The sequence below is a fragment of the Chelonoidis abingdonii genome, chromosome 4, assembly GCF_003597395.2.
Source record: "Chelonoidis abingdonii isolate Lonesome George chromosome 4, CheloAbing_2.0, whole genome shotgun sequence".
Lineage (NCBI taxonomy): Eukaryota > Metazoa > Chordata > Testudines > Testudinidae > Chelonoidis > Chelonoidis abingdonii.
In genome coordinates, this window is record NC_133772.1 from 43159602 (window position 1) to 43186680 (window position 27079).

The following is a 27079-nucleotide window of genomic DNA, read 5'->3' on the forward strand; positions in this document are numbered from 1 at the left end:
TGAAACTCATTGCTGGGGTGTTATGAAGCCCAAAAGTGTAACTGGGTTAAAGAAAGAATTAGATGAGTTCCTGGAGGATACTTAGCTACTAGCCAAGATGGTCAATGACACAACCCCATGCGCCAGGTGTCTCTAAACCTCTGACAACCAAAAGCATCTGACAATGTCAGAAGACTGGATACTGGACTAGATGGACTGTTGGTCTGACCCACTGTGGCCATTCTTATGTTTTATTTTTGCATCTATGCAGCTGCTGGTCACTTCAGGAAAAAGGGATGGATGGGAAGGAAGTTAAGGCTTTTTTCTCAGGGGTGGCATAACTACACAAGTAGTCTGAAGATGAACCAGGCATTCAGTGCTCCAACTGCTAAGGGAGGAAGGAGCATGGAATCCTGCTGGGAGTGCTTCTCCCTAGTCCTGCTGCTGGAAGGGAGGTAGGGGAGGTACAATCAGACTAGTAGCTTCTTTTACAATCCCCTCTACAGCTGCAGTAATTCAGGCTCTCAAATTGGTGGTGCAGATAACAGAGGCTCTCCAAAAGTGAGGAGTCCTAAACCGCTCCTTTATCCATTTTGTTTAAGAGCTGCCCGGCATTAATTCCTCTCGAACCACTTTTATTTTTCTCTGATCCTTTCCCACCAGTTATGTCTGCCATTTGGGATGCTGCACGGGTCTTTTGTGTCCTTTCTGCTTTGTGAGGCTGCCAGCTGCTTAATGTAAAGCTCCCGTTGTTTTTAAGCTGTCGGTTTGTTTATTTCAAAATCTGTGTATTCAGGCATCCGCTAAGCCTCCAGACTGGATCTGGGCATCATCCAGAATGAGGACAACCTCAGAATATGTACCAACACCCGCCCACTTTGTAGTTCTAACCAGCAGAAACTGGTCCAGTGGGTGTTTTTCAGACTGGATCTTCCATGTGTGAAGCTTGGATGATGATCTGTCCTGATTATAGAGGTGTGCAGCCAGTGCATTAGTCCTGGTGCTGCAGGCCATGTTCCTGGCTCCTCTTTATTATGCATGCACTTCACGGAATAAGCTTAAACCCTCTTCCTCTTCCTGCACTACCCAAGAGGCAGGATAGAAAAAACTTGAGTGTGGAATATGTCTGGGTTGGGAGCGAGGGAAGTATTTGGGGTGGGTGCTTTGTTCTTCCTTTCATGAGGAAGGTGGGTAATGTGCATCCCGCTCCTTTCATCCCTCCCCACAAACAGGCTGTATGCACTGTTTTGATCTCTCCCTGCACATCCTCTGATGCAGGATTTCTGGGGCTCTGCTCTCTGGCTTGTGCTGCTGCTGCATCTGGAAGTCATTAGTGACCACTCAGCAGCAGCTCTGCTCTCAGGAAAGGGAAAAGAGAAAGAGGAGGGGCCAGACGTGCTGATGGTGGTGGAATTGGATAGAAAAGGCACCCCCCCCCCAAAAAAAGTGGGAGTCGCAAAACACCCACCACCGCCACCATGGAAGAACACAAATCAAATATAACGCAGAGATGGAAAGAGTGGCTGGCTTGGCTAATTCCCCTGGGAAGCGCAATAAAATTAACATGGAGATTCTCCCTCCCTGTCTCTTCCTCTGTCTAAACTGGTACAGCTACCACTCCCTTGTGTGTGAAGAGAGATCCTGCTCCCTGTAATGCCTTCCCCTTAGCTTTAAAGGAAACACTACTGTTGCCCTCTTGTTCATCCATATAGGACTCCTCCCAGCCCACTGCTTTGGGGTCTCTTCCTCCCTCTGTACATGAGGGAGTGCCTTCAGCGCAGGACCTCTTGGTTGTGCAGCTCCTCCACAATACTAATACAATACTCCACAAGTCAAGATGACTCCTCCTTTGCCTCTTTCCCGAACCAGGTCCCTCTACTCTACGCAACACCAGGCAGAGCAGGATGTGCACCTGGCAGGACAGGATGTGCGCCCAGCAAGACAGGGTGTGCACTGCCAACCGGCGCCTCGGGGTATTGCAGATGTCTAAAAGACTTAGACAGATGATCCCTGGGGGCTGGTCCTGAGGAAGGAGCAAGGACTGGCTAGAACTCCCTTTTTCCTTTGGGAGTAAATAAGTGTGGACCCTAGCCAGGAATTCCTATGCCACAGTGCCTCTGTTCTTCGCCTCTTTTTAAAGGGCATTCCCAGGGGAAAGGGCGAGCACTCGGGCAGACAGGACTTGGAATGTGTCCCAGGCTTCCTGTGGAGAATGCCTTGGTGCTGGGTTTTTTTGGAAACATTGCCATGGCAACCTGGGTGGAAGAGACTGTATTCCATTAGCTAAACAAGTTAAAGCTGCTGAAAGAGAGAGAGAATCAAAAGGAAGAGTGGGGGAGGGGAGCAGAGGACGTTGACTGAGAGAGCCCGTAGTATGTTGCACATTGTAGTGCTTGCTTGTGTGAACAAGCTATTGTGTGGGGGGAAGGAAGGTCCTCTAGTTCTAGGATCCCTAGGTGCATGAGTCACTCCACCAGGAATGTGCTGGCTTCGGTTCCTCTGTGTTTCATCAAGGCCAATTTAAAAAAAAAAAAGCCATCACTTTTTAAAGTGAACTTAGTGCAGACAAAAGATGCTGGATTGACTGACAGCCCTGCAGACCAGAGTTGTCTGTTTAACCATAGACCAAGCACTGGCATGGGCATCCTCAAACAACTAGTATCATGCCTCATATCTGACCTGGTAAGACAATCTTTTAAGGTGCATCTACACTGGAGCAGGAGGTGTAACTTCCAGCTCAAGTAGACATACCCCTGCTAGGTCCACTCAAGCTTGTGACTAAAAATAGAAGTCTAGCCGCAGCAGCGTGAGCAGGGGGACAGGTTAGCAGCCCAGAGAATAACACTGTCTGAGACCCCAGGTATTTACACAAGCAGGCAGCTACCTACGCGCGCTGCCACAGCTACGCTTGTGTTTTCAGCGCTCTAACTTCTAGATCAGAGCTAGCACCGATGTATCTACCAGGGCTAGAAATTTCACCCCCAGCTTCATTGTAGGTATGTTGTGCTTTCTGATAAGGGCCTAGTAGTAGCTAGACTGACACCCCCACCCCCAAAAAATTCTTTCTTGCATATAGCACTGTCAAGAGCAAAGGGCTCCTATCTCATTACCCATTTCCAGAGCCTTGTCTCAGTCTGTCCTGCCTTTTCATGTGGTTGCAGCCTTGGGTGGTCTCTGTGGCTTGAAACTAGCTTGTTCCCTGCACGCACCAAGCACTGTTTGTCCTGTCTCATGTCGTGCAGCTGTTTGCCTGAAGAGGCCTTTGCAAGCGTCTGAAAATCCTCACCAGATGGTGGGGGCATAGAAAAGGGCAGATGACGTGTTTGTGTTGTCTCCTTATGTAAGGTTAGGAGGAGTCCTATGTTCAAACATAAGAAGAGAGAGTTGTGTCTGTCATCCTGCCCCTCCTGGGAAGATGCAGATCTCTTCCCTCTGCCATGAGTGTATCGCAAAGCTGAGACTGCACTGACAGCAAGAGGTACAGCATTCTGGGCCAGTACAGCATTCTGGGCCTATACAGCACCCACCACTAGGGGGGAGGAAAGGGAGATAACTTGTCTAGAACAACATCTGGAATGACTTCCTCTCAGACATTCCTCAGATACCAGGGTATGTCTCATCACATCTGCCCCAGGAATCTTAGAGGAGCTCAGTCCAGGAGAGCCACATCAGGCCCACTTTTTGGTTCTGTACTCTTTGCTCTCATAGAGACTAGATTCTGAATTTCTCAGTATCATTTCTGCAGCTGAGAAGAGAAGCTAGAGCTACAGTGTGGCTTTGATTCCCTAAGCGATGCAAGCAAACCGTTATATGGATAATGTTGGTTTGGGGTTCCTATTCTGTTCTGCAATCTCCCCACCACCATCACCACCCAGTCTCCTTTCAGAGAGGAAATCCTGCTGGTAGCCTAATCAGTCTAGGTTCTTTGCACTGTCCTAATTGCTATATTGTCTGAGAACTATGCCCTAGGATCCTACGCTCCTGCTAGCAAGGGCCAGAATAGTGCCTAGAAGCGGAGGGTGGAGAATCGGTTGAAATTGCAAACTATAATGAGCTATTTGCTGGCTATTGTTACTAATGGAGCTCTGGCTTCTCACAGGGTTATAGTCTTCAAATGGAAAAAATGCTCTGGGCACTGGGGTTCTGTTTGTTCTAAACATCTCTAATCAGAATCTTTAATTAAAAAAACAAAAAGAAAGTAAGGAACTAATAATTTTTGTTAATCATGGAAAAGGCGGAACCCATGCTGAGAAATTAAATGTGAAAGGCAGACAAAACCATTATCTAAATGTAGCTTACGCTGAACGGTAACTATTAGTATTGCAGTACTATATAGCGCTATAAAGGTGCATGGGGCTTTATACAACTTCCAATAGGATACAAACCCTGTTATGCAGAGTTCACGACCTGAAACCGTAAAGACAAAACATGAGAACCCAGTCTCTGCCATATCTGAATGGGGAGACTAGAATAAATATGGGAAGGGGACCTGAAAGTAATGGGAGTTGCCCTGGTAGAACAGGGGCGTTCTGCCTGATTTGAAGTGTGCTGTTCAAAATGCACGTGTTTCACACTCCAAGAGGCCGGGGTTAAGTGTGTCCACTTTATTGCTATTTTCTGCCAGGATAGGTACACTGTTAATGTGTCAGCCTTTTCCTTAGGAAAGGCTGCTCATTCCAGGTCAGGCTGCAGAGCACACTGCAAAGGGAATTCTCTTGAGTGCATAGCCCCTGGTCTGGAGAGAGGGCCACCCTTTCTCCCCCAGCCCCTTTGAGATGGGCTTCAGACCCTCAGATTGGGTTTGAGGAAAATATACAAGAACACCCCCTCCTCCCCCCAAGTGACTCAGTGACTTGATTCTTGAACTTTTGGCACGGCCTTTCCCTCAGGAAAGCGGCTAACTTGGTCACTGTGGAGTCTCCAGGGTACAAGAGTGTATTGTCTGATAATTTTTGTTGTTGTTGTTTAAATAAACTGTAGAGAAGCATCTCACTCTGTTGGCTTCCAGTAGCTTTCATTGCTCTGGCTCTAATAAAGGCCATTTGTTTGTGTCTTAGAAAGAAACTGGCTTGAGTCCCAAAAGCCTTTCAGTCTTTGTGTCGCTTTCAGAGTGCGGTCCAGCCATCCCAATGCTTTCCCCGCTAGGCTATCCGCCCTCACTTCCCCTGAGAAACAACTTCCATCCTCTGGACTTCAGTTAGGAAGCTCCAAGTAGGACGTGGGGTCTGTTGTATTAAAAATCCAGCTTCTCCGGCGCCTGAATTTTCTCCTCTACTGTGAATTGATACAGAGTTTGGAAGTGGGGCTGCATCCAATTCCAGATTGCTTTCCAGTGGGCTATAATCCAGTTCGGGTATTTCTTTTTTCAGGGACCGGGCCTAAAGTACATTACAGGCAGACTCTGGCATCCAGTTCAGATTCTCCTTTTCATTCAAGGAAATAATCAGTATGCTAAAGGGAACCTCCTACGCTAGCAGCAACTTCATTATCTAGAGACAGCTCTTTAGGGAGAGTGGCAGAGAAAGCGGAGGTTCTGTCCCTGCTGTCTGTCTGCCCATGCTTCTGGGCAGGACTGAGAGTGCTGAGAAGCAGCCGCACAACAAGCTTCTTCTGGGAGACACCCAGGAGTTTGCCCTTGCCAGTCCTTAAATCTCTGTGACTGGGGTGAGGGGTGGGGGATTCTCCCTCATGCTCCCACTGAAAATGGGAGAACTCTCCTCCTGGCTTTACATCTGCATTCTGTCCCAAACAGAACTGAGCAAGTTGGATGGATTTTTGTTTGTTTGTTTGGGGACAGAACTGATTCTGAAACATGTGGCGCCTGGGGGAAGGAATTCAGTTTGCTTCAAGCCAAAACAGTTGGTGGGATTTTTTTGTCAAACAAAAATCCTGAAAAACATAATTTCAAATTGACTGAAATGTTTGACAACTCAAAGCCAAATTTTTAAGCAGGGTTTTTTGTTGTTGTTGGGTTTGTTTGTTTTTTTCTCTTTCATGTTTTGATTTGGCCATGTTTGGGTTTGTTTCACCTGTATATTTTTAAAATTGGCCAAATTTTGAAATGCCAGCATGTTGACTTCTAAAAGAAGTGGGGTCTTCCCCTCAGCCAAAAGTATTCATTGAATTTAGGGTGACCAGATAGCAACTGTGAAAAAACTGGACAAAGGGTGGGGGGTAATAGGCGCCTATATAAGAAAAAGTCCCAAAAAACGGGACTGTCCCTTTAAAAATGAGACATCTGGTTACCCTATTGAATTCAACACAAACTTGTGAAAAGTTGCAGAGCACCAAAAATTGTATTCTTTTGACAAAAACAAATATATTCGTCAAAAAAAGTACTCAGTTCTAGTCCTGAATGACACACTGCCTTGACCATAGTCCAGTGTATACGAACGACAAACCTCCCCCACTTATTCCCTCCCAAAACGCCCACAACACTTGCTAGGATTTTTGTTAATGGGAGAGTTACCCTCTTCCGTTCCTTCTCCCCTCATTGACATATCTTCCTCCTCTAATCCATCTTTATTTCCAATTTTCTTAATATAAGGATTTAGCGGAGTTTGTCTCCACAAAAGCATCTAACATCACCTACAGCACAAGCTGCTCCCTCGCTTTTTCTACAGAGGTCTTTTTTTTTTTTCCTCCCTCATTGAAGTTTTGACTCTGAGGGCAGCAAGACTGGATTTAGCGAGATTCGTTACAGAAAGGAATTTCTCCAGTCAGCTTGTCTGTCTTTAAAAACCTTCCCTCTGTCTGTGGAGTTGTATGCTGGCCTCCTGCTAATCTTCATTTGACAAGATTGCGTTAATGCCTTCCCATCACCTCCTGCCCCTCTGTACCCTCCTCCCCATGCACACACCAAGACACTACTTCCCCATCTCATTGGCCTCCTACCACCCTGCTACGGCTAGTGATCCCCTCTGTCTGTTACTCCCTTTCACCACTTGACCTGTGGCAGCTGAGCTGATGTCTGAATTGGAACAAATTCTCAGGCTCACAAAATTCTAACTATTGGCCCCAAATCTTCCATGGTTTACAACTGCCACAAGCGTTCTTCCTGACTCCTGCTCCAGTTGACAAAGTCTCTGTGACCACTTAGTTTTTCTGTGTCCCCCGGTGTTAGAGTGTAAAGCAGACTGCCTTGGCAGGTCCTGGAAGCGCTTCAGGGGCAACACACTAAGTCTTCCTGGTTGTGAGGAAATGGGGTAGTTCTCAATGGGCTCCAACCAGTCTGATGGATGCAGAGTACTCAGGTGTGGAGGAAAGAGGATGGAGGGGATACTGAAAGAGTGTTGTTTCTATTGCAGTAGCAGATAGAGCCCCGGTCATGGATCGGGATCCCATTATGCAAGGTGCTGTATGAATACAGTCCCTACATCAAAGAACTTAAAAGCCCCATCCTTAAAGAACTATAAAGCTGACACTATAGGAGTGAGCACTGTGGATTCTGATGGTAACCAGAATACTTGACACTCACAGGTTGTGGTTGGGAAGAAAGTTCGCTTCCTCCCGCAATTAATTACTTTGTCTTTCAGTGACCATTACCAGCCCATTGCCATGAGGACGTCAGAGTCACTGACTGCAAATCCCATTGGGTTTCATGGAGTGGAACTTCCTTCTGTGCCAGACTGCCTTAGTGCAACCCTTGTTGCCTTTGTTTCCCTTGCAGTGGTTACCTCCAATTGCTGGTGGCTGTACATAGCAACATCTGTTACATGAATGCATCATTAACAATGGGACATTAAACACTCCTAAATTTAGGAGAGTCCAAACATTCAGGCTGCTCCCACAATATTATCTCTGCCATAGAATGATAGAAATGTAAAACTGTAAGGGGACCCAAGAAGTCATCTAGTCCAGAGGTTCTCAAACTAGAGTGTGTGGAATGTATTTTGGGGGAGTGGAGAGGAAACTTACTGCTCACTTTCGGAGCTGGAGAGCAGCAAATGCTGGTCAGGCACCCAGCTCTGAAGGCAGTATCATCGCCAGCAGCAGTGGAGAATTAAGGATGGTGTGGTATTGCCACCCTTACTCAGTGCTGCTACTAGCCGGCAGCACTGCCTTCAGAGATGGGCACCCGGCCAGCGGCCACCGCTCTACCTTTAGAGCTGGCCAGCCACAGAGCAGTGGCTGCTGGCTGGGTGCCCGAGAGAGAGAGAGTGTGTGTGTGTGTGTGTGTGTAAACTACTACAGACACAAACTGGAGGGGGGGTCTTGATCAAATAAGTTTGAGAACCACTGATCTAGTCCATATCCCCAGTGATGAGGCAGGATCAAGTATACTTAGACCATCCGTGACAGGTGTTTGTCTAACCTGTTCTTAAATCTCCAGTGACAGGGATTCCATAGCCTACCTCAGAAATATATTCCAGTATTTAATTATCCTTATCGTTAGAAAGCTTTTTCCTAATTCCTAACCTAAATCTTCCTTGCTGCTGATTAAGCAGATTACTTGTCCTATCTTCAGTGGACATAGTGAACATTAATCATCATCCTCATCATAACAGCCCTTAACATGTTTGAAAACTGTTATCAGGTCCCCCTTCAGTTGTCGTCTTCCCCCCACCCCAAGGCTAAACATGCCCTGTTTTGTTAACCGTTTCTCACCGGTCAGGTTTCCTAAACTTTTTATCATTTTCGTTGCTCTCCTCTAAACTCTCTCCAATTTATCCACGTCTTTCTTAAGGTGTGACACCCAGAACTGTACACAGTGCTCCAGCTGAGGCCTCACCAATGCTGAATAAAGCAGGACAATTGTCTCCTGTGTCTTACATATGACATTCCTGTTAATATACCCCAGAATATAAGCCTTTTTTGCAACTGCATCACATTGTGGATTCATTTAGTTTGTGATCCACTGTAACCCCCAGATCCTTTTCAGCTCTACTACTGCCTAGACAAGTTATTCCCTATTTTATAGCTGTGCATTTAATTTTTTTTTCCCCTTCCTAAGTGAAGTATTTTGCATTGGTCTTTATTTAATTTCATCTTGTTGATTTCAGAACAATTCTCTGTATTTTTCAAGGTTGTTTTAATTCTAATCATGTCATACAAGGGGTTTGCAAGTCCTCCCAGATTGGTGCAATCAGCAGATTTCATAAGCATACTCTCCACTCCATTATCTAAGTCATCAATTAAAATATTTAATAGTACGAGACCAGGACAGACCTCTGAGAAGTCCCCACTAGGTACGTCCTCCCAGTGAATCATTGATAACTACTCTTTGAGTAGGGTTTTCAACCAGTTGTGCATCCACCTTTATAGTAATTTCATTTAGACAACATTTTTCTTCGTTTGAGAATGTACTATGGGACTATCTCAACAGTATCACTAAAATCAAGATGCATCATGTGTACTGCTTCCCCACTATCCACTGGGCCAGTAACCCTATCAAAGAAGGAAATTAGGTTGGTGTGGCATGACTTGTTCTTGACAAAGCCATGCTGGTGGCTGAGTTTTACTGAACGACATGTCTTCCTGAAGTTACTGCTTTATATTGCATAATTGCTGCTGATTTGTTTAAGTAACGTATTAGGGTGCTTAGAGCTTGGGATATCCACCTCTTTTGTTCTCAAAAATCCAAAGTGAAATAAATACTGCAGAGAGGGTTGGATTTTCCAAAGTGCTCCACACTGACCTAATGACAGGTTTCAGAGTGGTAGCCGTGTTAGTCTGTATCCACAAAAAGAATAGGAGTACTTGTGGCAGGCACCTTAGAGACTAACAAATTTATTGTAGTATAAGATTTCGTGGGCTACAGCTCACTTCATCGGATGCATGTAGTGGAAAATACAGAAGGAAGATATATATATATATACACACACACACGGGGAACATGAAACAGTGGGTGTTACCATACACATTATAAGGAGAGGGATCAGTTAAGGTGAGCTGTTGTCAGCAGGAGAGAAAAATAACTTTTTGTAGCGGTAATGAAAACGGCCCATTTCCAGCACTTGACAAGGAGATATAAGGAAATGCGAGGGTGGTAGGGGGTGGGGAGATAAGCATGGGGAAAGAGTTTTACTTTGTGTAATGGCCCATCCACTTCCACTACAAACTAATGTCTAGTTAAATGCTAGAATGTTTCTGGTGAAGACTCTTCACTAACGTGTTTGCCCTACCTGTGTCTCTCTCCTTTTGCAGGGATCTACATCCTGATTGCTGTTGGTGCAGTGATGATGTTTGTGGGGTTCCTGGGATGCTATGGTGCTATCCAGGAGTCCCAGTGCCTTCTGGGAACGGTAAGAGACACAAATGCTTGAACACTACATGGTATCAGGCATCTCTTAACAGATGGTATCGGGCATCTCTTAACAGATCTAAAATTTTGTTTGCGGGAAGTAGTGGGAGTCGTTTAAAACTGGACTGAATGGAGTACTGGAGAGCAGCGTGTAGGGGAAGAATGTTGCATTGGCCGCTGGATAAGACTAGCTCTCTCACATCTTTAATAGTCTATGATGATGATGGGAGCTAATCTTTCAGACACTGACTAAAACGGGGTCTCAAAGTCCCGGCCCACTGGCCATTTGCAGCCTGAGAACCTCCCCACTGCGGCCTGCGGAGGAGAGACACATTCAGACACGCTGCTGGCAATGTCCCGTTCTCCCCCCTCACCCTCCCCGAAGCTCCTGTTAGTTGGGAGAGAGGGACAGAGAGACCCTCAACTAGTCACTGGGCAGAGTCAGCCATGGAGGCAGCATCATTAGTTGCCAGGCCATAGAGGCAGCGTCACTTTTTTCCACAATGAATATAAACAAGTCAAAATACCGAATGCAACTATCTGATGAACTCCTTGCTGCGATCCTGAAGGTTTCAACTGTCTGTCACTGAAGCCAAACATCAACAAACTGACAGAACTGAAGCGTTGCCAGGTGTCTGGCAAACACTAAAAACTCTCTGACTGGTGAAGAATTGTATAAAGTTGTATGACAGTTTGTTATTTCTAAGAAATTCAAAATAAAAAAGACAATGTAAACATTTTCTTTTCTGAACACCATGTTCAGTGACATTGGCCCCCTGGGGGAGGATTTGAGGACTGGCACTGGCCCTAAGGTAAATTGAGTTTGCGACCGCTGGACTAAAGGCATAAATAGCTTCAGTGTTCTCGGAGGATGAGTGTAGTCTCCCTGGGTACTGCTGTTTTTCTAACACCCCCTGCTCTTTTGGAAGTGAGATTCCTTGTGAGTATCAGAAGAGGAGCAGTCTCTCTTGCTTTCCAGCCAGCTCTGGAGTTTGCACTATGCAGTTTTGGACTATCAGAAAGTTTGCTGCTAATGAACATCACCAGCCTTTTGCTGATTCTTGGTCTCAGGAAGGGGGCAGGAGTCACCAGTAGAATGGGAGGGGTGTAGGAAGCAGGACACACAGAGATTCATTCTAGAAGTCACAGGGGAATGAGGCCAGCTGGGACTCGCTGCATTTATTTGTCCCACTCTCGACACATTGCCTTCAAGCAGCCACAGAGACCTCCCTTTTCTTTCTTACCTAATGTCCCCTACAAACTGCCCAAACCCTGGAAATCAGTTTCTGCCTCAAGTGGATAACCCAGTTCCTTAAGAGTTAACTGGCTGTACTGTGGCCCTGAGTAGGTGTTTGGCTAAAGCTTCCTACAGCACCACAGTGAGGCCTTCATGGTAAATGCTGGGAAATTTGTTATTCAAGCAAGCAAGTATTATCAGCGTAATCCAACAGTTAGGACTCTGGGCAGGTTCTGTTCTATTAACATTTGCACAAACTCCAAGCCCACACAATGCTGTTGTCCCCATTCACCTTGACCTCCACCATCTCTCTTTCTGTCTATTAACCACGGAATTCCAGCAGGGACTACTCAGCACCTAAAACTGGGCTAGGTGCTTTAGATATGTGGTAAACAGTTGCCAGTCCCTCAGTTTATATGGTCCAGTATGTATCTATCAACAGGGGAACGTGCATAATGGAGCCCTGGTAAACTAAACCATTGGAGAGTGGAGATGATTGTGTTGCTAATAAAGAGAGGGAATCTTGGCCAACCTTAGTGTTCGGCGTGGGAAGTAAGTTTGGATTAATCATATGTCCAGCTTCCTGCGTTTTCAAAATAGACTATTCTATGATATTTCCAGCTCATTCTTGTGACATTTTGGTACTTTCAGAATCCAGAACTACAGAGCTATAAAAATTTGAAAAATAAGAGGTGAATGAGGGAACTATTGATTTCTGAACTTTCTTTGACTCTTGTAAGTTTTGGTCTGAGCTTTGGGTGGAAGTTTGTCTGCAATGAATCCCAGTGCTGTAAAGAGTTCTGGCTGGAGAAGTTCCAGCGCTCCAGTGTGTTCATGGACTGCCTGGAATTAAAACACATTGCAATGGTACATCCTCTCTATTCTGGCAAAGAAATCTATCCTTATGAGCCAGCTTCCTGCTGCCATCTCTGTGTGTGTGTCCTTAAAGAAAACACAGCACCCCAAAAGCCTCTACTTGGGGGGAGCTTATTTGTTTAAAATTAGTCCTAGACTGGGTTGTAATCTTAGACTAGACTCCAGTCTGTTTGGCTTTCCAAGGGAAAATGTTTCACAGCCCTCTCCAGTTAGGGCATAGAGCACCTCATTGGGACTCGGAGTTAGGAATAGAACTCAGGTTTCCCACCACCAGCCTGATGGGTGATCTTAGGCTAGTCATTTCTGTTCCTCGTGCCTGAGTTTCCCATCTGTAAAAGTGTGATAATGATCCTGATCTCCTTTGTAGAATGTTTTGAGCTCTCCTGATGAAAAGTGCTATCTAAGAGCTAGATATAATTACTAATAACAATCGAAGGTGAGAGGAACCAAGTGGCAAATATGACAGGGGTTGTCTGAGTGAGATCCTGAGTTATAGACTTTGTCAGCAAGTTCTTGTAAAACCAAGGAACTACAGTAATTGAATACCCTGCCTCCCTTTGAAGTCTGGAAGGAGATTTAATGGGCAGATGACAGAATATATGTGAGACCTCATAGTGAAACTGACTGCTACTGCTGAAATTAGCAGTGTTGACTACATCCCTCCCTCCCACTTTTGCTTGCCAAGGGACGGCTGGAGGCACCTTGTGAATGATACCTGATAAGCTGTGGTTACATGAGGAAACTGATGCTACTGTGCACTAAGGCATGGAGCTTTCAAGGCAAAGTGTTTTAATCCACCAGGTATTTATTTCCTCTTACTCCTCGTGTGGCCAAGGATAATGGGTGTTCACAAGAAAATGTTCATCGCACAGGAGTAATACAAGGCAGTCAGTGGTATTTAAATTGTCCACAAAAACCAGACTGGAGACAGAGGTGCTAAAGACTAGGAACCACGGAAGTGATCTATTGAGAATATGTTTTAATGCCACAGATGCTATTCTCGCTATGTGGCTAGTAGGAGGAAGGTTTCCTTCCCCTAGCACACCTTGAAAGTTCTGTGCTGCCGCCATCTCCACGGATGTAACTTTGGGGAGCGTAGGAAGATGCATAAGGAAATGACTATTTGAATGGAGATTCAAGAAGAGAATAACACAAAGAGAAGGTGTTGGTACTAAATGCGCACACCATATGCATTGAGAGCTTTCCTTCTAGAGATGCTGGATAGCTTTTTGGATGGCAAGAAATAAAGCACTCCTTGTTTTGCAGTCATGTGACCTTCAAAAGATTTCAGGGGCTCCTGTTAATGGAAGGGCAAGCTTTCTAGCTGGACCCTAGGAATGTGGCTTTTGTTATAAGGGAAACTGTAGTAAGGATCTCAGTTCTGGAGAAGGGTAAGGAATAGACTGTGTGAATTCCATGTTACTGGGGAGCACTTTAAGTCAAGGCACTGAGCCTTGATAGCATGTGCCTGAATGGAGCTTTCTTGCTCATGTTTTCAGTATGAGGAGTCTAAATTCTGCTCCTGCTTGCATTAGGCTCTGTGTGAAATCTGGCCTGGGTTCTGTGTGGGAGGAAGCTCCTGTGGAAGGACCAAGTGCCTGGTCAGGAGTCTGAGGGGGTATCTCAGAACATTACCTTTTATATAGGAAGAGTTTCATAACTGACTTGCAAAAATGATTAAAAGTGCAGCTTTCCAAAGACATGTAAATAAACATCTTTTTCTCACCAGAGGATACCAACTGCAAGAGTGAAACCTAATGTCCAGTCTAGGAATTACAGCAGCCTTGCCCTAACTGTTTGGATTAAGTTACAATTGAAACCGCAGTCACTGGCTACAAATGCCTAAAGTTTTCTCTTGTAAAGAGCGCCACTTCTACTTCATGTAATCCCTTTCGTTTTATATGTTGGAGTCTAGGCTCTGACATTCCAGATCAGAGGCCACAAAAACCGAATAATTTTGTTACAAGTACAGTTTAAAAACTCCTTTTTCCTGACTGCCTAGGATCATTGTGCAAGTGAGTGAAACTTGGAAAGAAATCCCAATTGCCAATAATATGGTGCTCTCTTTTATGATGTCTTCTTTCATCTGCATATTCACCTCTTCCCTTTCAGCTTTCAAGAAGTTGGCTGCCAGACAACTAGGACATCAGCCTTTCCCAGCAGAGAGTTGGTCTAGGGAATGGTGTAGCAGGACTGGCTGTGGGAAATGCTCAGAGGACTCTCCACCCCATGCTATCCCCACAGGAATGGAGTAGGAACACTTAGATGGCACTTGACTTGGACCAGTGTGATTTAGTTTCTCTTTCTTCTTTCATTAGTCTCCCAAAGCCAGAATAGAAAATTAACCCTCAAGTCCTCCTGGGAACCCAAAGTTCTGTCCCTCATGGTGGTGGAACAGGAGTTCCCAGGGAAACGTTATGCTCAAAAGGGTTAATACTATCTTTGGATGCATAAACAGAGAAATCTTGAGTCGGACTAGATGGGTTTTTATGTCTGTGTTTGGCACTGGTGCAACCGCTGCTGGAATATTGTGTTCAGTTCTATTGTCAACCATTGAAGAAGGGTGTTGCTAAATTGGAGAGAGTTCAGAGAAGGGCCACGAGAATGATTAAAGGATTAGAAAACCTGCCGTATAGATTGAGCTTCTGGGGCCTATCACTATTTATCTTAACAAAGAGCAGGTTAAAGGGGACTTGATTACCATCTCTAAATACCTGCATGAGAAACAAATCTTTGATAATGGGCTCTTCAGTCAGATACAGAAAGGTACACTATGATTCAATGGCTGGAACTTGAAGTGAGACGAAATTCAGACTGGAAATAAGGCATACATTTACTGAGGGTCAAGGTGGATTCTCCACCATGGGCAATTTTTAAATCAAGGCTCGATGTCTCTCTAAAAGACGTGTTCTAGGAATTATTTTGGGGAAGTTCTACGGGCTGTGTTGTGCAGGTTAGACTAGATGATCACAGTGGGTCCCTTCTGGCCTTGTAATCTATTAATCTTGTAGAGGGAGATCCTGGCTTGGCAGGAGTGGAGTATTCGGGTTAAGTGCTAATAGGGTGAGGCTGTGAGAACCATGTGTATTCATATTTATGCAAAAAACTGCAGTAGCTTTGCAGGGCTGCAGCTGCCAAGAGAACCCTCCATAAATCACAGCCTGACGCACTGCTGCTCCTCAGCGGCTGGTACATGCTGTTATCCCCACACTGACAAAGCTAGAATGACTTGTGTCAAAGCAGGAAGCTCGCACAGCATGCCCTGTAAGCCCAGGAAGATTCTTTTTTCCATAGATACCCCCTTCTCTCTTGTTCTGATTGACGGACAGGTCTCTGATAATCTCTTCCCAACCCAGACCAGCCTGAATTGTTCCCAGAATGGAATTGGTCAAGGGTCTCTCCCGGTACCATGCATGTAGAATGTTTTTGCCACAGAATCCTTGAGCCATTGAAGCCATGTTGCTATCCCCATCAGTTGAACCATATTTTTTCCCTGATGGGACAATTCTGCCCCATTCTTCATCCAGTAGAACTGTGAGCTGCCCTCTCCAAAGCCCTTTTCTCTGCCCTGTAGTCAAGCCTCTTAATGTCCCTCTCCTAATCTGTCTTTACAGTTCTTCACTTGCCTGGTGATCCTGTTTGCTTGTGAAGTGGCAGCTGGAATCTGGGGATTCGTCAATAAAGACCTGGTAAGAAAAATATCCCTTAAACCTTTGTTCCTATGCGATCATGCGGTTGTGCAAGAGTCTGCTATGGTTCTGTCCCAGCTGGTGGAAAGATGGTCTTGTGCTTGAGGCATCAGATTCAGGGGATGTGGGTTCAGTTCCTGGGTCTGCCACAGATTCACTCTGTGTGTGTGTCCATAGAGAGAGAGAGAGAGAGAGAAAGATATACTTTTTCATAGAACTGCCTTAGATTCCATACATGCACAAGATACAGAGACTGTATACAGGCCAGACACTGTGTACTGGTCACTCATACGTGAGGTGGGAATGATGGACCTACTCCCTGCCAAGCCTATGTGGACTTTTCAGCCTGAAATCTCAGTATTCAATATCTAATCCTTGGAGCCTCAGGATGAGTATATGTGTTCTGAGGAGCCTGAAATGAAGGACATGACCTGAGTACCAGAGGGATAGTCGTGTTAGTCTGGATCTGTAAAAAGCGACAGAGTGCTGTGGCACCTTATAGATTAACAGACATATTGGAGCATAAGCTCTTGTGGATGACTACCCGCTTTGTCAAACGCACGTGACCTGAGTAAACTCCCTCCTTTTGCCACCCCACAGAAGTACCACTTCCCTTTCTGCTCTCTTCCCCCACCCCTCCTTGCAGACACACACAGCAGCTGCCTTGTGCTGATACCCACCTACCAGGCACCAATTCACTTCTCTACATAATGTCACCTGGATCTCCATGTTGATTCCTCCTTATCTTCAGCCCTGCACTGCAATATGCCCTGTCTTCGGGATTGAGATATGCTGGAGGGAAGATGTCTCATCAGGGACTAGTGTTCCCTAAAGAGGGGTAGTAGGATTGGGCTGGCTGCACCTTTTGAGTCTGGACCCGCCCCCACCTTTCTTCTGGCACAGCACTCTTCAGAAACTGGTATAACATGCACGCATGCTCCAAGGATCAACTGTCTCTGCATGATAACTTTGGCAATCCTGCAGTGAGGCGGGAATTGTACATTAATATTCTGGTCACTTCACCATTGGTGGGTTCAAGAAGAGAGAGGATTTACTGTGCTTGGAGAAACAGCATCGGGTGGGGTGAGGGTGAGAGTGGAAAGTCAATTGCTTTATTAAGAAGTTTAATTAAACTACACAAGCAGGTGGTTGTCAGTTCCATTTCAGATCCATTTGAGAGACCTCACTCACATGGCTGTGGATGGAAAGATTCAACCAGTGATTCATAGGAGAGAAACATTACTTCATTAGAAAGAAACTGTGGCTAAGGATATGAACCCTTTCAGGATGGCTGTGGGCTATGTAAATGTTACTTTGTCTGGGTATATGTTGCTGAGAGGCCAAGAGGTGACAAAAAGAATAAAATCCAGTTAGGAATTTGCTATTGATTTTTATGTGGAAGATGCTCCGATACCAAGGGGATGGGCAGCAGTATAAAACCCTAAAAGAGGACAAGGATTTGCCAACCTGATGAGAGCAGCGGTGTCTTCAACTTGTGATGTAATTTAATATTTGAATATGAATGGGGGTAATTTAGGTTCTTGCTGATCACACTTTGTGTCTGCTCTCCTTGCGCTCAGGGGTGTAGTGGCTGGGGATCTTGACGAATAATGTTGACAGTCTGTTTCTCCCCTCGTCCCCTTCCTCCCATCCATCCGGCTGATGCACCTCCTAACTAACATGGGGGGTGCTGGGGCTGGCGGGGGTGTTTGATCAAAGGAGAGGCTACTCTGTAAACCTCTCTGCTGAATGGCTCTGACTAAAGGTCACTTGCATTTACCTGTGCCAGTGGCATTGGAGCACACTGGAGCACTGAACCATGTTCAGTGAGAGGAAATGTTATTAGCAGCATTTGTTCACCAGTCAAGTCCAGATGATGCTGAATAAATGGAATTGCTGCATTTTGCCTCATTTTACAGCCCTTAATGACATCACCCTTGGGAAGATCTGGTAATAAAACCAGCATCCCACGCCTACTTCATTATGACATCAGAGGCACTCCCTGATTTCTGATTTGGCTGAGATGGCTTAGATTGCCATGGGGGGAGGGGGGCGTTAATTTTCCCTGACTCTGCTAGTGAATGACTTGGCCTGATGATGTCACACTCAAATCCAATACACTGGGCAGAAGGGAGGGGGCAAAAGGGCAACTAATAAAATCAAATCTTGGGTTTCTGTGATTTGGTCACCCCTTTCAGCACTGTAAGGGCTAGGCTGCTGCAGATTGAGTTTAAGAACTCTGTCCCCTCTTGTTTCTGCTGTTTAACCTTTCCCCTCTGCTCCTCTTCCTGTTCAGGAAAAACTGCTTTTCTTGCAAGGGGGGATTTTTTGTTTAAAGTGAGTTTTGGCACTTGTGAAAGGTGCCAGGCTAACCTCCCTGGATCCTGAGGTCTTCTATTAATGTACAATGCAGGCAACAGCTGTGCAAGCGTCCACATGTACCTCTGGCACTGCATATCATTGCTTTGCACTCTTGATTGCTGCCACGTTTTTCCTCAGAGGTGGCTGCATTTTAGTGGGCAAATGGGTGATTTATACAATATGGGGGAAGTTTTTCAAAGCTGTCTAGCAAATTTGGGCACCCAGTGTCTATTAGCTATAACGTCCTTAGGCAGCTTTGAAAACATCTGTCTGTGTATACACAGTGGCGGATTAGCCACTGGGCCAACGGAGCACATGTCCCAGAGCCCCAGCCCAGTCCACCCACCCAGTGTTTTTGCTGGGGAGTGGGGAAAGCCCCCATGTCCCGACCTTGCTTCTTGGCAGGATCACTAGGTGGGGAGGGGGTGGACTGCAGATGGAAGAAGTGGGGAGGGGCCCCCAATTGCTCTGGCCCAAGGACCCACAAAACTGTAATCCGCCTCTGGTATAGAGAGAGCATTTGTAGAATACTTGGCTATCATTGGGTGAAAGGCAGCATGTAATGAATGCTTATACTTTTTGCCCTGCAAGCATTCAGTAGCTTGAAGTACTTTGAGCTCTGTGAGACTGAGGGGAAGTGGTCCCTACCACTTACCTCTATAAACAAACATAGTTGGCCTAAATAAATCTGCTTGCTTTCTCTTCAGAGACCAAATGTAACTGCCCACAGTTAAGCTACCACACAGTTCTTCTAAACAAGCATATTTTTTTCTTAAGGTAAAAGCATTGCAGCAAAAATATTAAAAGCAATAAAAGTATCTACATGCATGCTAATAAGCTTACCAGAGATCACCCCCTCCAGCATGGTCTCTGGCAGGACTAATCCTTTAAAACACCTCCCCTGCTTTGTGGTTTCAAGTTCATCAGACTCTTTGCTCAGAATGAGAGCACTCATGAAAGTGTCCATCCTTTTATATGGTTTGGAGGTCTTTGAACTGGAGTATTCAGGGGCAGGTATTCAAACAATAGGTATCTCTACTCAAGGGATAGTTTCAAAACAGTGGATTCAGAGTGGGTCATTTGCATTTCTCTCACCCCCTAGTATTTCCTAGGAAATCCACTTAACGTATATTGTCCTAGAAAGTCCTTTGAAGTTCCTAATATCTCCTAGAGATTGCATTAATCCTGTCTTCCTGCTAGAAGTAATTCTTCCGCTCCACTCTGTGCTGATTAGGCTTCAACTGGAGTATTGTGTCCAGTTCTGGGTGCCACATTTCAGGAAGGATGTGGACAAATTGGAGAGAGTCTAGAGAAGAGTGACAAAAATGATTAAAGGTCTAGAAAACATGACCTATGAGGTAACTGAAAAAATTGGGTTTGTTTAGTCTGAAAAAGAGAAGACAGAGAGGACATAACAGTTTTCAAGTACATAAAAGGTTGTTACAAGGAAGATGGAGAAAAATTGTTTTTCTTAACCTCTGAGGATAGGATGAGAAGCAATGGGCTTAAATTGCAACTAGGGGGGTTTAGGTTGGACATTAGAAAAACTTCCTAACTGTGAGTGTGGTTAAGCACTGGAATAAATTGCCTAGGGAGGTTGTGGAATCCCCATCATTGACGATGTTTAAGAGCAGGTTAGACAAACACCAGTCGGGGATGGTCTAGATGATACTTAGTTCTGCCATGAGTGCAGGGGACTTTTGAGGTCCCTTCCAGTCCTATGATTCTAAAGAAGTTTCCATACGATCCCCACATTTTTAATATAATGAACCCCAAGTGTATTTGAATTAAGTTTGTTAGATTAGTAAGGTTTATCCAGGATATTATAGGATATTGCCATAATTGTCGCAAATACAGCCCAGCTCTTCTTACTCATCTGGGAATGACACTGACAGTGACTTGCGATTAGCTGGGCTGCCTGGCATCTGTACCACTTTGTCGCTGCCTTGCACGGCAGTTGGAAGGATCTGTTTAGATTTATTGTCTGTGGCTTTAAGAGGGATTTTCTTGCTCTCCCTTTTTAGGTTGCCAAAGACGTGAAGCAGTTCTACGACCAAGCATTGCAACAAGCGTTGCAACAAGACCTGTCAGATTCTGATGCAACTAATGCGAAAACTGTGGTGAAGACCTTCCACGAAACGGTAAGGTGCCTGGGGTAGCTATGGGGGCTCTCCATAGGGCATAAAATAATCTACCCAGTCGTGGTACTATCTCCAAATAAAAGGTCCCCAGGTATCCCCAGGAGATACGCACCTTGGAGTAATCTGACCAACCTGTGTGTGATGAGCCCTCCTTTGGTTTGTAGGGCTACAGAAGTGGTCAGATATAAACATTGTTGTGCATAAACTGCTCCACTTGCGAAGGATGAGGCAGTGAGATTGAACAGCTGGTGCCTTGGACTCAGTGTAGCAAAGGCATTAACATGATCAGGAGCTGGTATTAAGGCTTTTTCAGCACAGGGTCTTTGCTGTGAAGATCCGAGTTAGCTCAAGCCTAGCTATTATCAGAGCTTGGTGCAAAAACCACCTCTTTTCAGAAGGCTTGTCAGATAACAGAAATGAGGAGCTGAAGGAATGGTGACAGGGAGATGCCAGGTCTGAGTATTTAAACCAAGGGATGGCAAGAACAGGGCCCACTGGAGACTAACTTACATCCTGATCTTAATAATATTTTGCCCTGGATGCTTAGACATGTTGTATAGCTACCTGAGATAGACAGGACGATGACGTGCCCACATAGTATTCTGTCTAACATGGAGCCCATTAAGTCAGGTCTGAGTTTAAATAAAAGCCCTTTTGTTTACCCTGAAACTATCCCATGCCTCCATTAAATAGAATCCAATGGAAGAGGAGCTCAGCTCAGATTAATTCGTCCAACATTTCCTCTAGCTAGATCTTCTGGGATCTCCAGGGGCCAAGAATACACATCTGGTAGGATTATCCTATCCAGCCTCTGCACTACATAGAAATCAGAACTTGAATTTGGAGGTTTGCTACTCTCCATATGAGCCAAGCTGATAGCTGTGACCTGGAAATGCAGCCTGCTAACCCTGTGTTCTCTCCACACATAGCTGGATTGCTGCGGTGCAAACACCATGATGGCCATAGGCGCCTCATTCCTAAAGAATGATCTCTGTCCAAAGGAAAAAACCTTTTTGGAAACTTTTTCCCAGGTAGGGATGGCTGCTGTTTCTACTGTATAGTGTTGGGCGAGGGAGCAAGTCCATGGAGCCCTACTACAATCTTGACACACCCTGGAAACTCACTCTTGCCCTGGTTGGGAAACAGGGGCTGCTCAGTCCCAATTCTTGAATTGGAGTTGACTTCCCCATCACCCTACCACCGAGAAGAGAAAGAAAGCAATGCATCAGATTAAACAACCCGTCTTCTGTCTTAATGTCCTTTCAGGAGCCAGTCCTCTCTGCTAGCTGGCAAAGGTGTGGGGGTTGGGGGAGAGTAAGTGGGGATAGCAAAGGAGTAAGGATAAGAAACTCATCTCCTCATCATTGACAGCCCCACTGGAAATGGCTGGGCTACTCAGCACCAAACAAATCCTCCACAGGAAGTCAGTCCAGGGCATGGTGCTACTCTTGCATGCCACGGTTAGGGGCTAGGGGTGGCTCCAGCTTGGCTGTTACTCAAAAATGCAGGAAATAAGGTGCTGGAAGCTACCAATGGGGTGAAATTTTCATTCCTACTGAAATTAATTGGATTTTTGCCATTGATTTCATTGGGCCCAGGAAATTACACATGAAGTTGCATGGGAAGGGGGAGGGATAGTAGAAATGTTAAACTCCACTTCTTCCTGTACAAGTATGCCTTGGTGCACAGCTAGAGAGAGAGCCCAAGCTGTCTGACATGCGTTCTTCTCTGCTTAGGGTCATCTGCCCCAGGATTGTCATAAGAAAATTGATGAGCTGTTCTCAGAGAAGTTGTACCTGATTGGTATTGCAGCCATTGTGGTAGCTGTGATCATGGTAAGTGTGAATATTGGTGCAGCACATGAGGGTTGATGGTTTAAACTCTGTGACTTTCATCTGGATTTTTAAAGTGAAACCATAAATCTAGTGCTCATGAAAGCATGTGTCTAGCACTGACTCATTAACACGGCATCGGCTGTGTTACTCCATGTAGCTCTATTGATCTGAAACTCCTACTGGGATCCCCCCACAAAAGTGACCTCTCCTGCCTTGTTTGTCAAGAAAGCCCCTCCCCAGCTGTACCAGTGCACCGCAATTCTGACAGATCCCCCCTGTACTGAGGTGAGTGTTGGCTCCATGACACAGACGGAGACTCACTAGAGAGTAAGATGGGAGCTGTCAGACTCGTAGAATTGTAACCAGAGCCATATTTAGTGGCAAGTCTCTGGAGTGTACTGGCAAAATAACTTCATCTGCTGCCCCACCTCATCTCCCTTGAAAACCATTTTAATTCCATCCTTCCCATGATGCACTCCGCTTCCCACCTCAGTGTAGGTAGACTAGAGAGCTAACCAGGAGCACAGCGCCCCTTTCCTTGTCCATTCCAATTCTCATTCCCATCAGTGCTCTCTCTTCTGTCCTGCAGTCAAGACACTGAATACCACAGTAACTGTCTCCAGGCTGGGTGCTCTACTCTGAGTTCTAACTCCTGAGGTCCACAGCAGAAAAAGTGGTGGTTATGAATTGTGCCAGGTGCCCCTTTTAGAAACCTAAGGCAATGTTTTTACTTAAAATACAACTAACCTGTAGTGCTCTCTGTTGCAGGATATTACAGAGGTGTACATCATTTTAAATTTTACAAGGGGAATAGACACATTTTTAAAAACCACTCTAGTTGAGATGAAATTACAAGAGCTCTCTGTCCTGTTCTTCAAGGTGCAAGCGGGTCTCTCAGCTGGAGGAGGCAATTGTATTTCCCCCTACATTTCAGAACTTCTTCAGTTAGTTCATATGAGATTTCTCCTCCTTCCTCCAAAGCATCCATTGGGTACTTCCAGAGGCAATATACCAGGACTAGATGGGCCATTGTTCTGTTCTTGCATTGTAAATCGTGAGCTGAATTCTCAACAATGTCCAGGTTCTGCTAAGACACAGTGGCGGTAGCGTGACCTCAGGAAACAGCCAACTGCAATGCCCTGATCCTGTTGTACCCAGCACTGGAGGAAGTTAGAGCAGCTGAGAGCCTAACTAGGTTACAGTCAGTGGAGGATAGGTATAGCATGGCTTTGCCCAGGACATGACCCCCACTTCCTCTTGTGCCAGAAGTGGAGGAAGATGATGGAGTCCTGGATTAGCACAGCAGACCAGGGAATCAAACTCTGTGTCCTTAAGCTCTAGCCAGGAGAAGATAATGGATGGGGATGTCTTAGGTTATTAGGGCTTACAAATAAGAATTTCACTAGTAGCTTTGTCTCTTTACAGATCTTCGAAATGATCCTGAGCATGATACTGTGCTGTGGCATAAGGAATAGCACCGTGTATTGAGAAGAGGAGAGTTGGTGGGGGAAGGTTGGAGATGACTGTGCAAAAGGGACCCCAAGTGCCACCAAGTGACCAGGAGACATTTCAACAAAAGACAAAGAAAACTATGTATATAAATACTTCCAATATTACCATACAGTACTTATCATTGTTACTTTAAACTACTTTTTTTTTTTTTAAACGAGTAAAACTTTCCCATGACCTTGTGGCTGAGTTAGTTACACATCAGTTTTGTGTGGTAGGGAAAGCTACTGTACCAGCGATTCTGACACCCTCCCACCCCCCGTTTTCTTTTTTTGTCCTCCCCATTATTTCAGTGATGATGTTTATGGTGCAGAAACACAGAGGTACAGAGCAGCAGGCTACAGCCTCTTGTGAGGACAGCGAACACCTTTGCCTTGGGTTTTTTTTGTTAGTTTTAAGTTTATAATTGGGAAGTGAAGCAGCGTTTTTTTTTTTGTCTCCCTCTCTTTTCCCCGTGGTCCTGACTCCACGGCATTCCCTAGCTGCTCATAGGGAAGTTTGACTTGGTGTGCAAAGCCTGGTAGAAATGAGAAGCGGGGGACAGTCCTTCAAGCTGAGATGCAGCCCAGGCCAATCAGACACATTTATGTTGCTAAATAAACATGAGAGTTTAATAGTTACAATTTTAAATTCTAACTTTTGCTTTTTTCCCCTGGGGTTTGTAACTCTTTTAAAAACAAAACAACAAATTGACCCTTTCATTTTGGGCTGAAGCTATCTCACAGGTTCATAGCCTGGGAGTGAATTCTTACCCCATTTCCCCCCCCAAATTCTACAAATGGCTGGAAAATAAGCCTGCTTTATGTTCCTGGACACTTCTTTCCAGTCATGTAACATGGGGACTGGAGGGGCTGGATGTCCAGTGTGGTTTTGTTAGTTCCTAATTTGAACTGATACTTCTGTATAAAGGATATACTAAAAGGAGGAAGATAGGTAAGCGCTGAGATCCGGAACACTCAAAATCCTCCACAAAACAAATGCAGGATGACTTTGGGGGTGTTTTCTCATGTTATTTCAAACTAATTTTGTCTTTGCATCATAGTTCTCTTTGATACAGTTTTGTTTGCTCATGGCATATTGTCATATATGCTGTAATTATGCCAAAAATCCAATAACCTGTTAAACATTGTTTTTTAAAAGCCTTTCATTTAAAACCTACATTAAGAGTTGGAAACCAACCCACTCAAGCTGGGAAATTCAGGATTTAAGAAGGCACCAGGTTGAACATATATTTTTTGTGTAGGTTAAAATCCAAGCTAGATGTTACGAACTAAATGTGTGTGGCTTTAACTGTATGCTACTCCACTGGACTAACAGAATCGCTGTTGCCCTGTACATAAGAGGATAGTGTGCGCCTCAAATCCTACGTAATAAAACGTGTGCGTGTGTGTGTGTGTCTCTCTCTCTAAAAGATGCTCTATATGTATAGATAAATATATTTTAAACAAAGTTATTTCACTTTTCCCTACCCCTTGTGGGTACTTGAGTTGGGGACTGCAGCATCTTGCAGCTGTTGGCTGAGCAGAAGCAGGAAGTTTTTATTCTCAACCCAGTTAATATATGAGGTTCCTCTTGCTTTCTCCCCCTGGCTGTTTAAGGGATGTTTCTATTTCCCTGAAGTGTTTCTTTTGTAACTTTCAAAACTAAGAGTGTTCCAAATCAGGTTTGGGGTGAGGGGGATTCTGTGTTCTTTCTAGACTGTATGCACCCCTTCACCACTGCCATTGCTACACACTGAATGAGGGATTCCCACAAGTGGGCAAACTGATCAATCCAGAGGCTTATTTTTTCTCCTTGTTTCCCTTTCTTGCCTGTTTAAGCACATAAGGGCTCTAAAAAAAAAAAAAAGTGACCTAAGGAAGAAGTGTATCAACACAGCCTAGATTGATTGGGGGTTGGGCAGGAAGTAATTTAACCGTAGACGCAGCCTTAAAGTAACATTGCCCTGAATGTCCAATTTGCATGCATTGGAAAGAAGAACAGATAGATGGTGCCTCCTCCACTGTACATTTTTTAGGGTCACCTCCTCTGATATGTGGCTATATGTAAAATGTGATGCATCAGCTGAGCATGTGTGTTTACATATATGTGCATCAGGGTTGTTAGCATACAGAATGGATGTGTAACTCACCACCTCTTTGTCAACTGTTGATAAATATGTATAAATATGCCATTAAGCATTTCAGTTTTGTTTTTTCCTATACCGTATATTTGATATTGTTCAGTATTCAGTTGATAGTGTGTCAGTAGCTGGAGCTCTGTTTGAAGATTTGCTGGGTCTCCAAAGAAGCAAGTGCAGGTCAGGCACGTTCTTAGATGTAGCTTTAAGGTACTAGACTTGCCCTTTGCGGTAGCAAGTGGGAAGAAGTGACTGTTGAGAAGCATGCTGGGCTGAAGCCTGGTAAGTGTGAGAGGAAAACATGGAACTCGGAGCTCTGAAGGCTGGGGAAATGGCTTTTGAGTGTGGCAGCAGTAATTTGGGACAAGGTTAGAGGGAATAGAGTCCTGAGGACACAGAGTGGTACTGGAGGTCACAGAAGGAAGCTGAAAGATGGGTTTCACTGGGTGGCATTAATACCCTGTCCATTTCTCTTCAGGGTTATTACAGCAGTATTCCCATGTCCCATTACTTGTTTGTCAGCCTGCCACGCCAGGGGAGGGAGAGAAAGAGCTGCCATGCATAAGAATGGACTGAGGAGTTGAGGAACAGCTAAGTAAAAAAAACCCTTTGGTCATCTCTGTTCTAAACTCCTGAGAAGGGGAGGCCTAAGCAGAATGGAGGCGGTGTGTGTGAAAATTTGAGAGCAGACTCCCTCCCAAGTTATTCCTGAGAACTGCTCAATATCCAAAAGGGACATTGCCCTGTATCTGAATAACCAGTTCTAAAGCTAGATGAGGAGGAAGAGAAGCAGAACGCAGGACTCATGTTCCTTCCAAGAGACTATCCTGCCTATGTATGTGTACACACATGCAAGCCTGCAGATCCAGGGCCTGATCCTGGAGAGCCCTTGCAGACAGGATTGGTGTCCACTGCATAGGGCTCTGCACGATCAGGGCTGTGGGCTATAAATACGCACAAACACTCCCTCTGATCAGAAGTCTGTTCCCAGAGGAAACAACCAGTCACTGAGAAAACAGTCATAAGGCAAAGGAAGAAGAGAAGAGCCCCATTTCAGTGGGGGAGGCCAGGAGCAGGGAAGTAACCAGGG

The 27079-nt window shown here is 45.1% G+C and overlaps 1 protein-coding gene across 1 annotated transcript in view; it reads left to right on the forward strand.

Annotated features, from left to right (window-relative positions):
• Nucleotides 1–26050, forward strand: part of CD81 (CD81 molecule) — a 64985-nt gene extending 38935 nt beyond the window's left edge. Inside the window, exons 3-8 of the mRNA XM_032770400.2 lie at nt 10126–10223; nt 15950–16024; nt 20410–20526; nt 21456–21557; nt 22263–22361; nt 23787–26050. Of these exons, the coding sequence (XP_032626291.1) occupies nt 10126–10223; nt 15950–16024; nt 20410–20526; nt 21456–21557; nt 22263–22361; nt 23787–23849 (554 nt within the window). The 3' untranslated portion in view covers nt 23850–26050. The remainder of the gene's footprint in view (nt 1–10125; nt 10224–15949; nt 16025–20409; nt 20527–21455; nt 21558–22262; nt 22362–23786) is intronic.
• The last annotated feature ends 1029 nt before the right edge of the window (nt 26051–27079 follow it).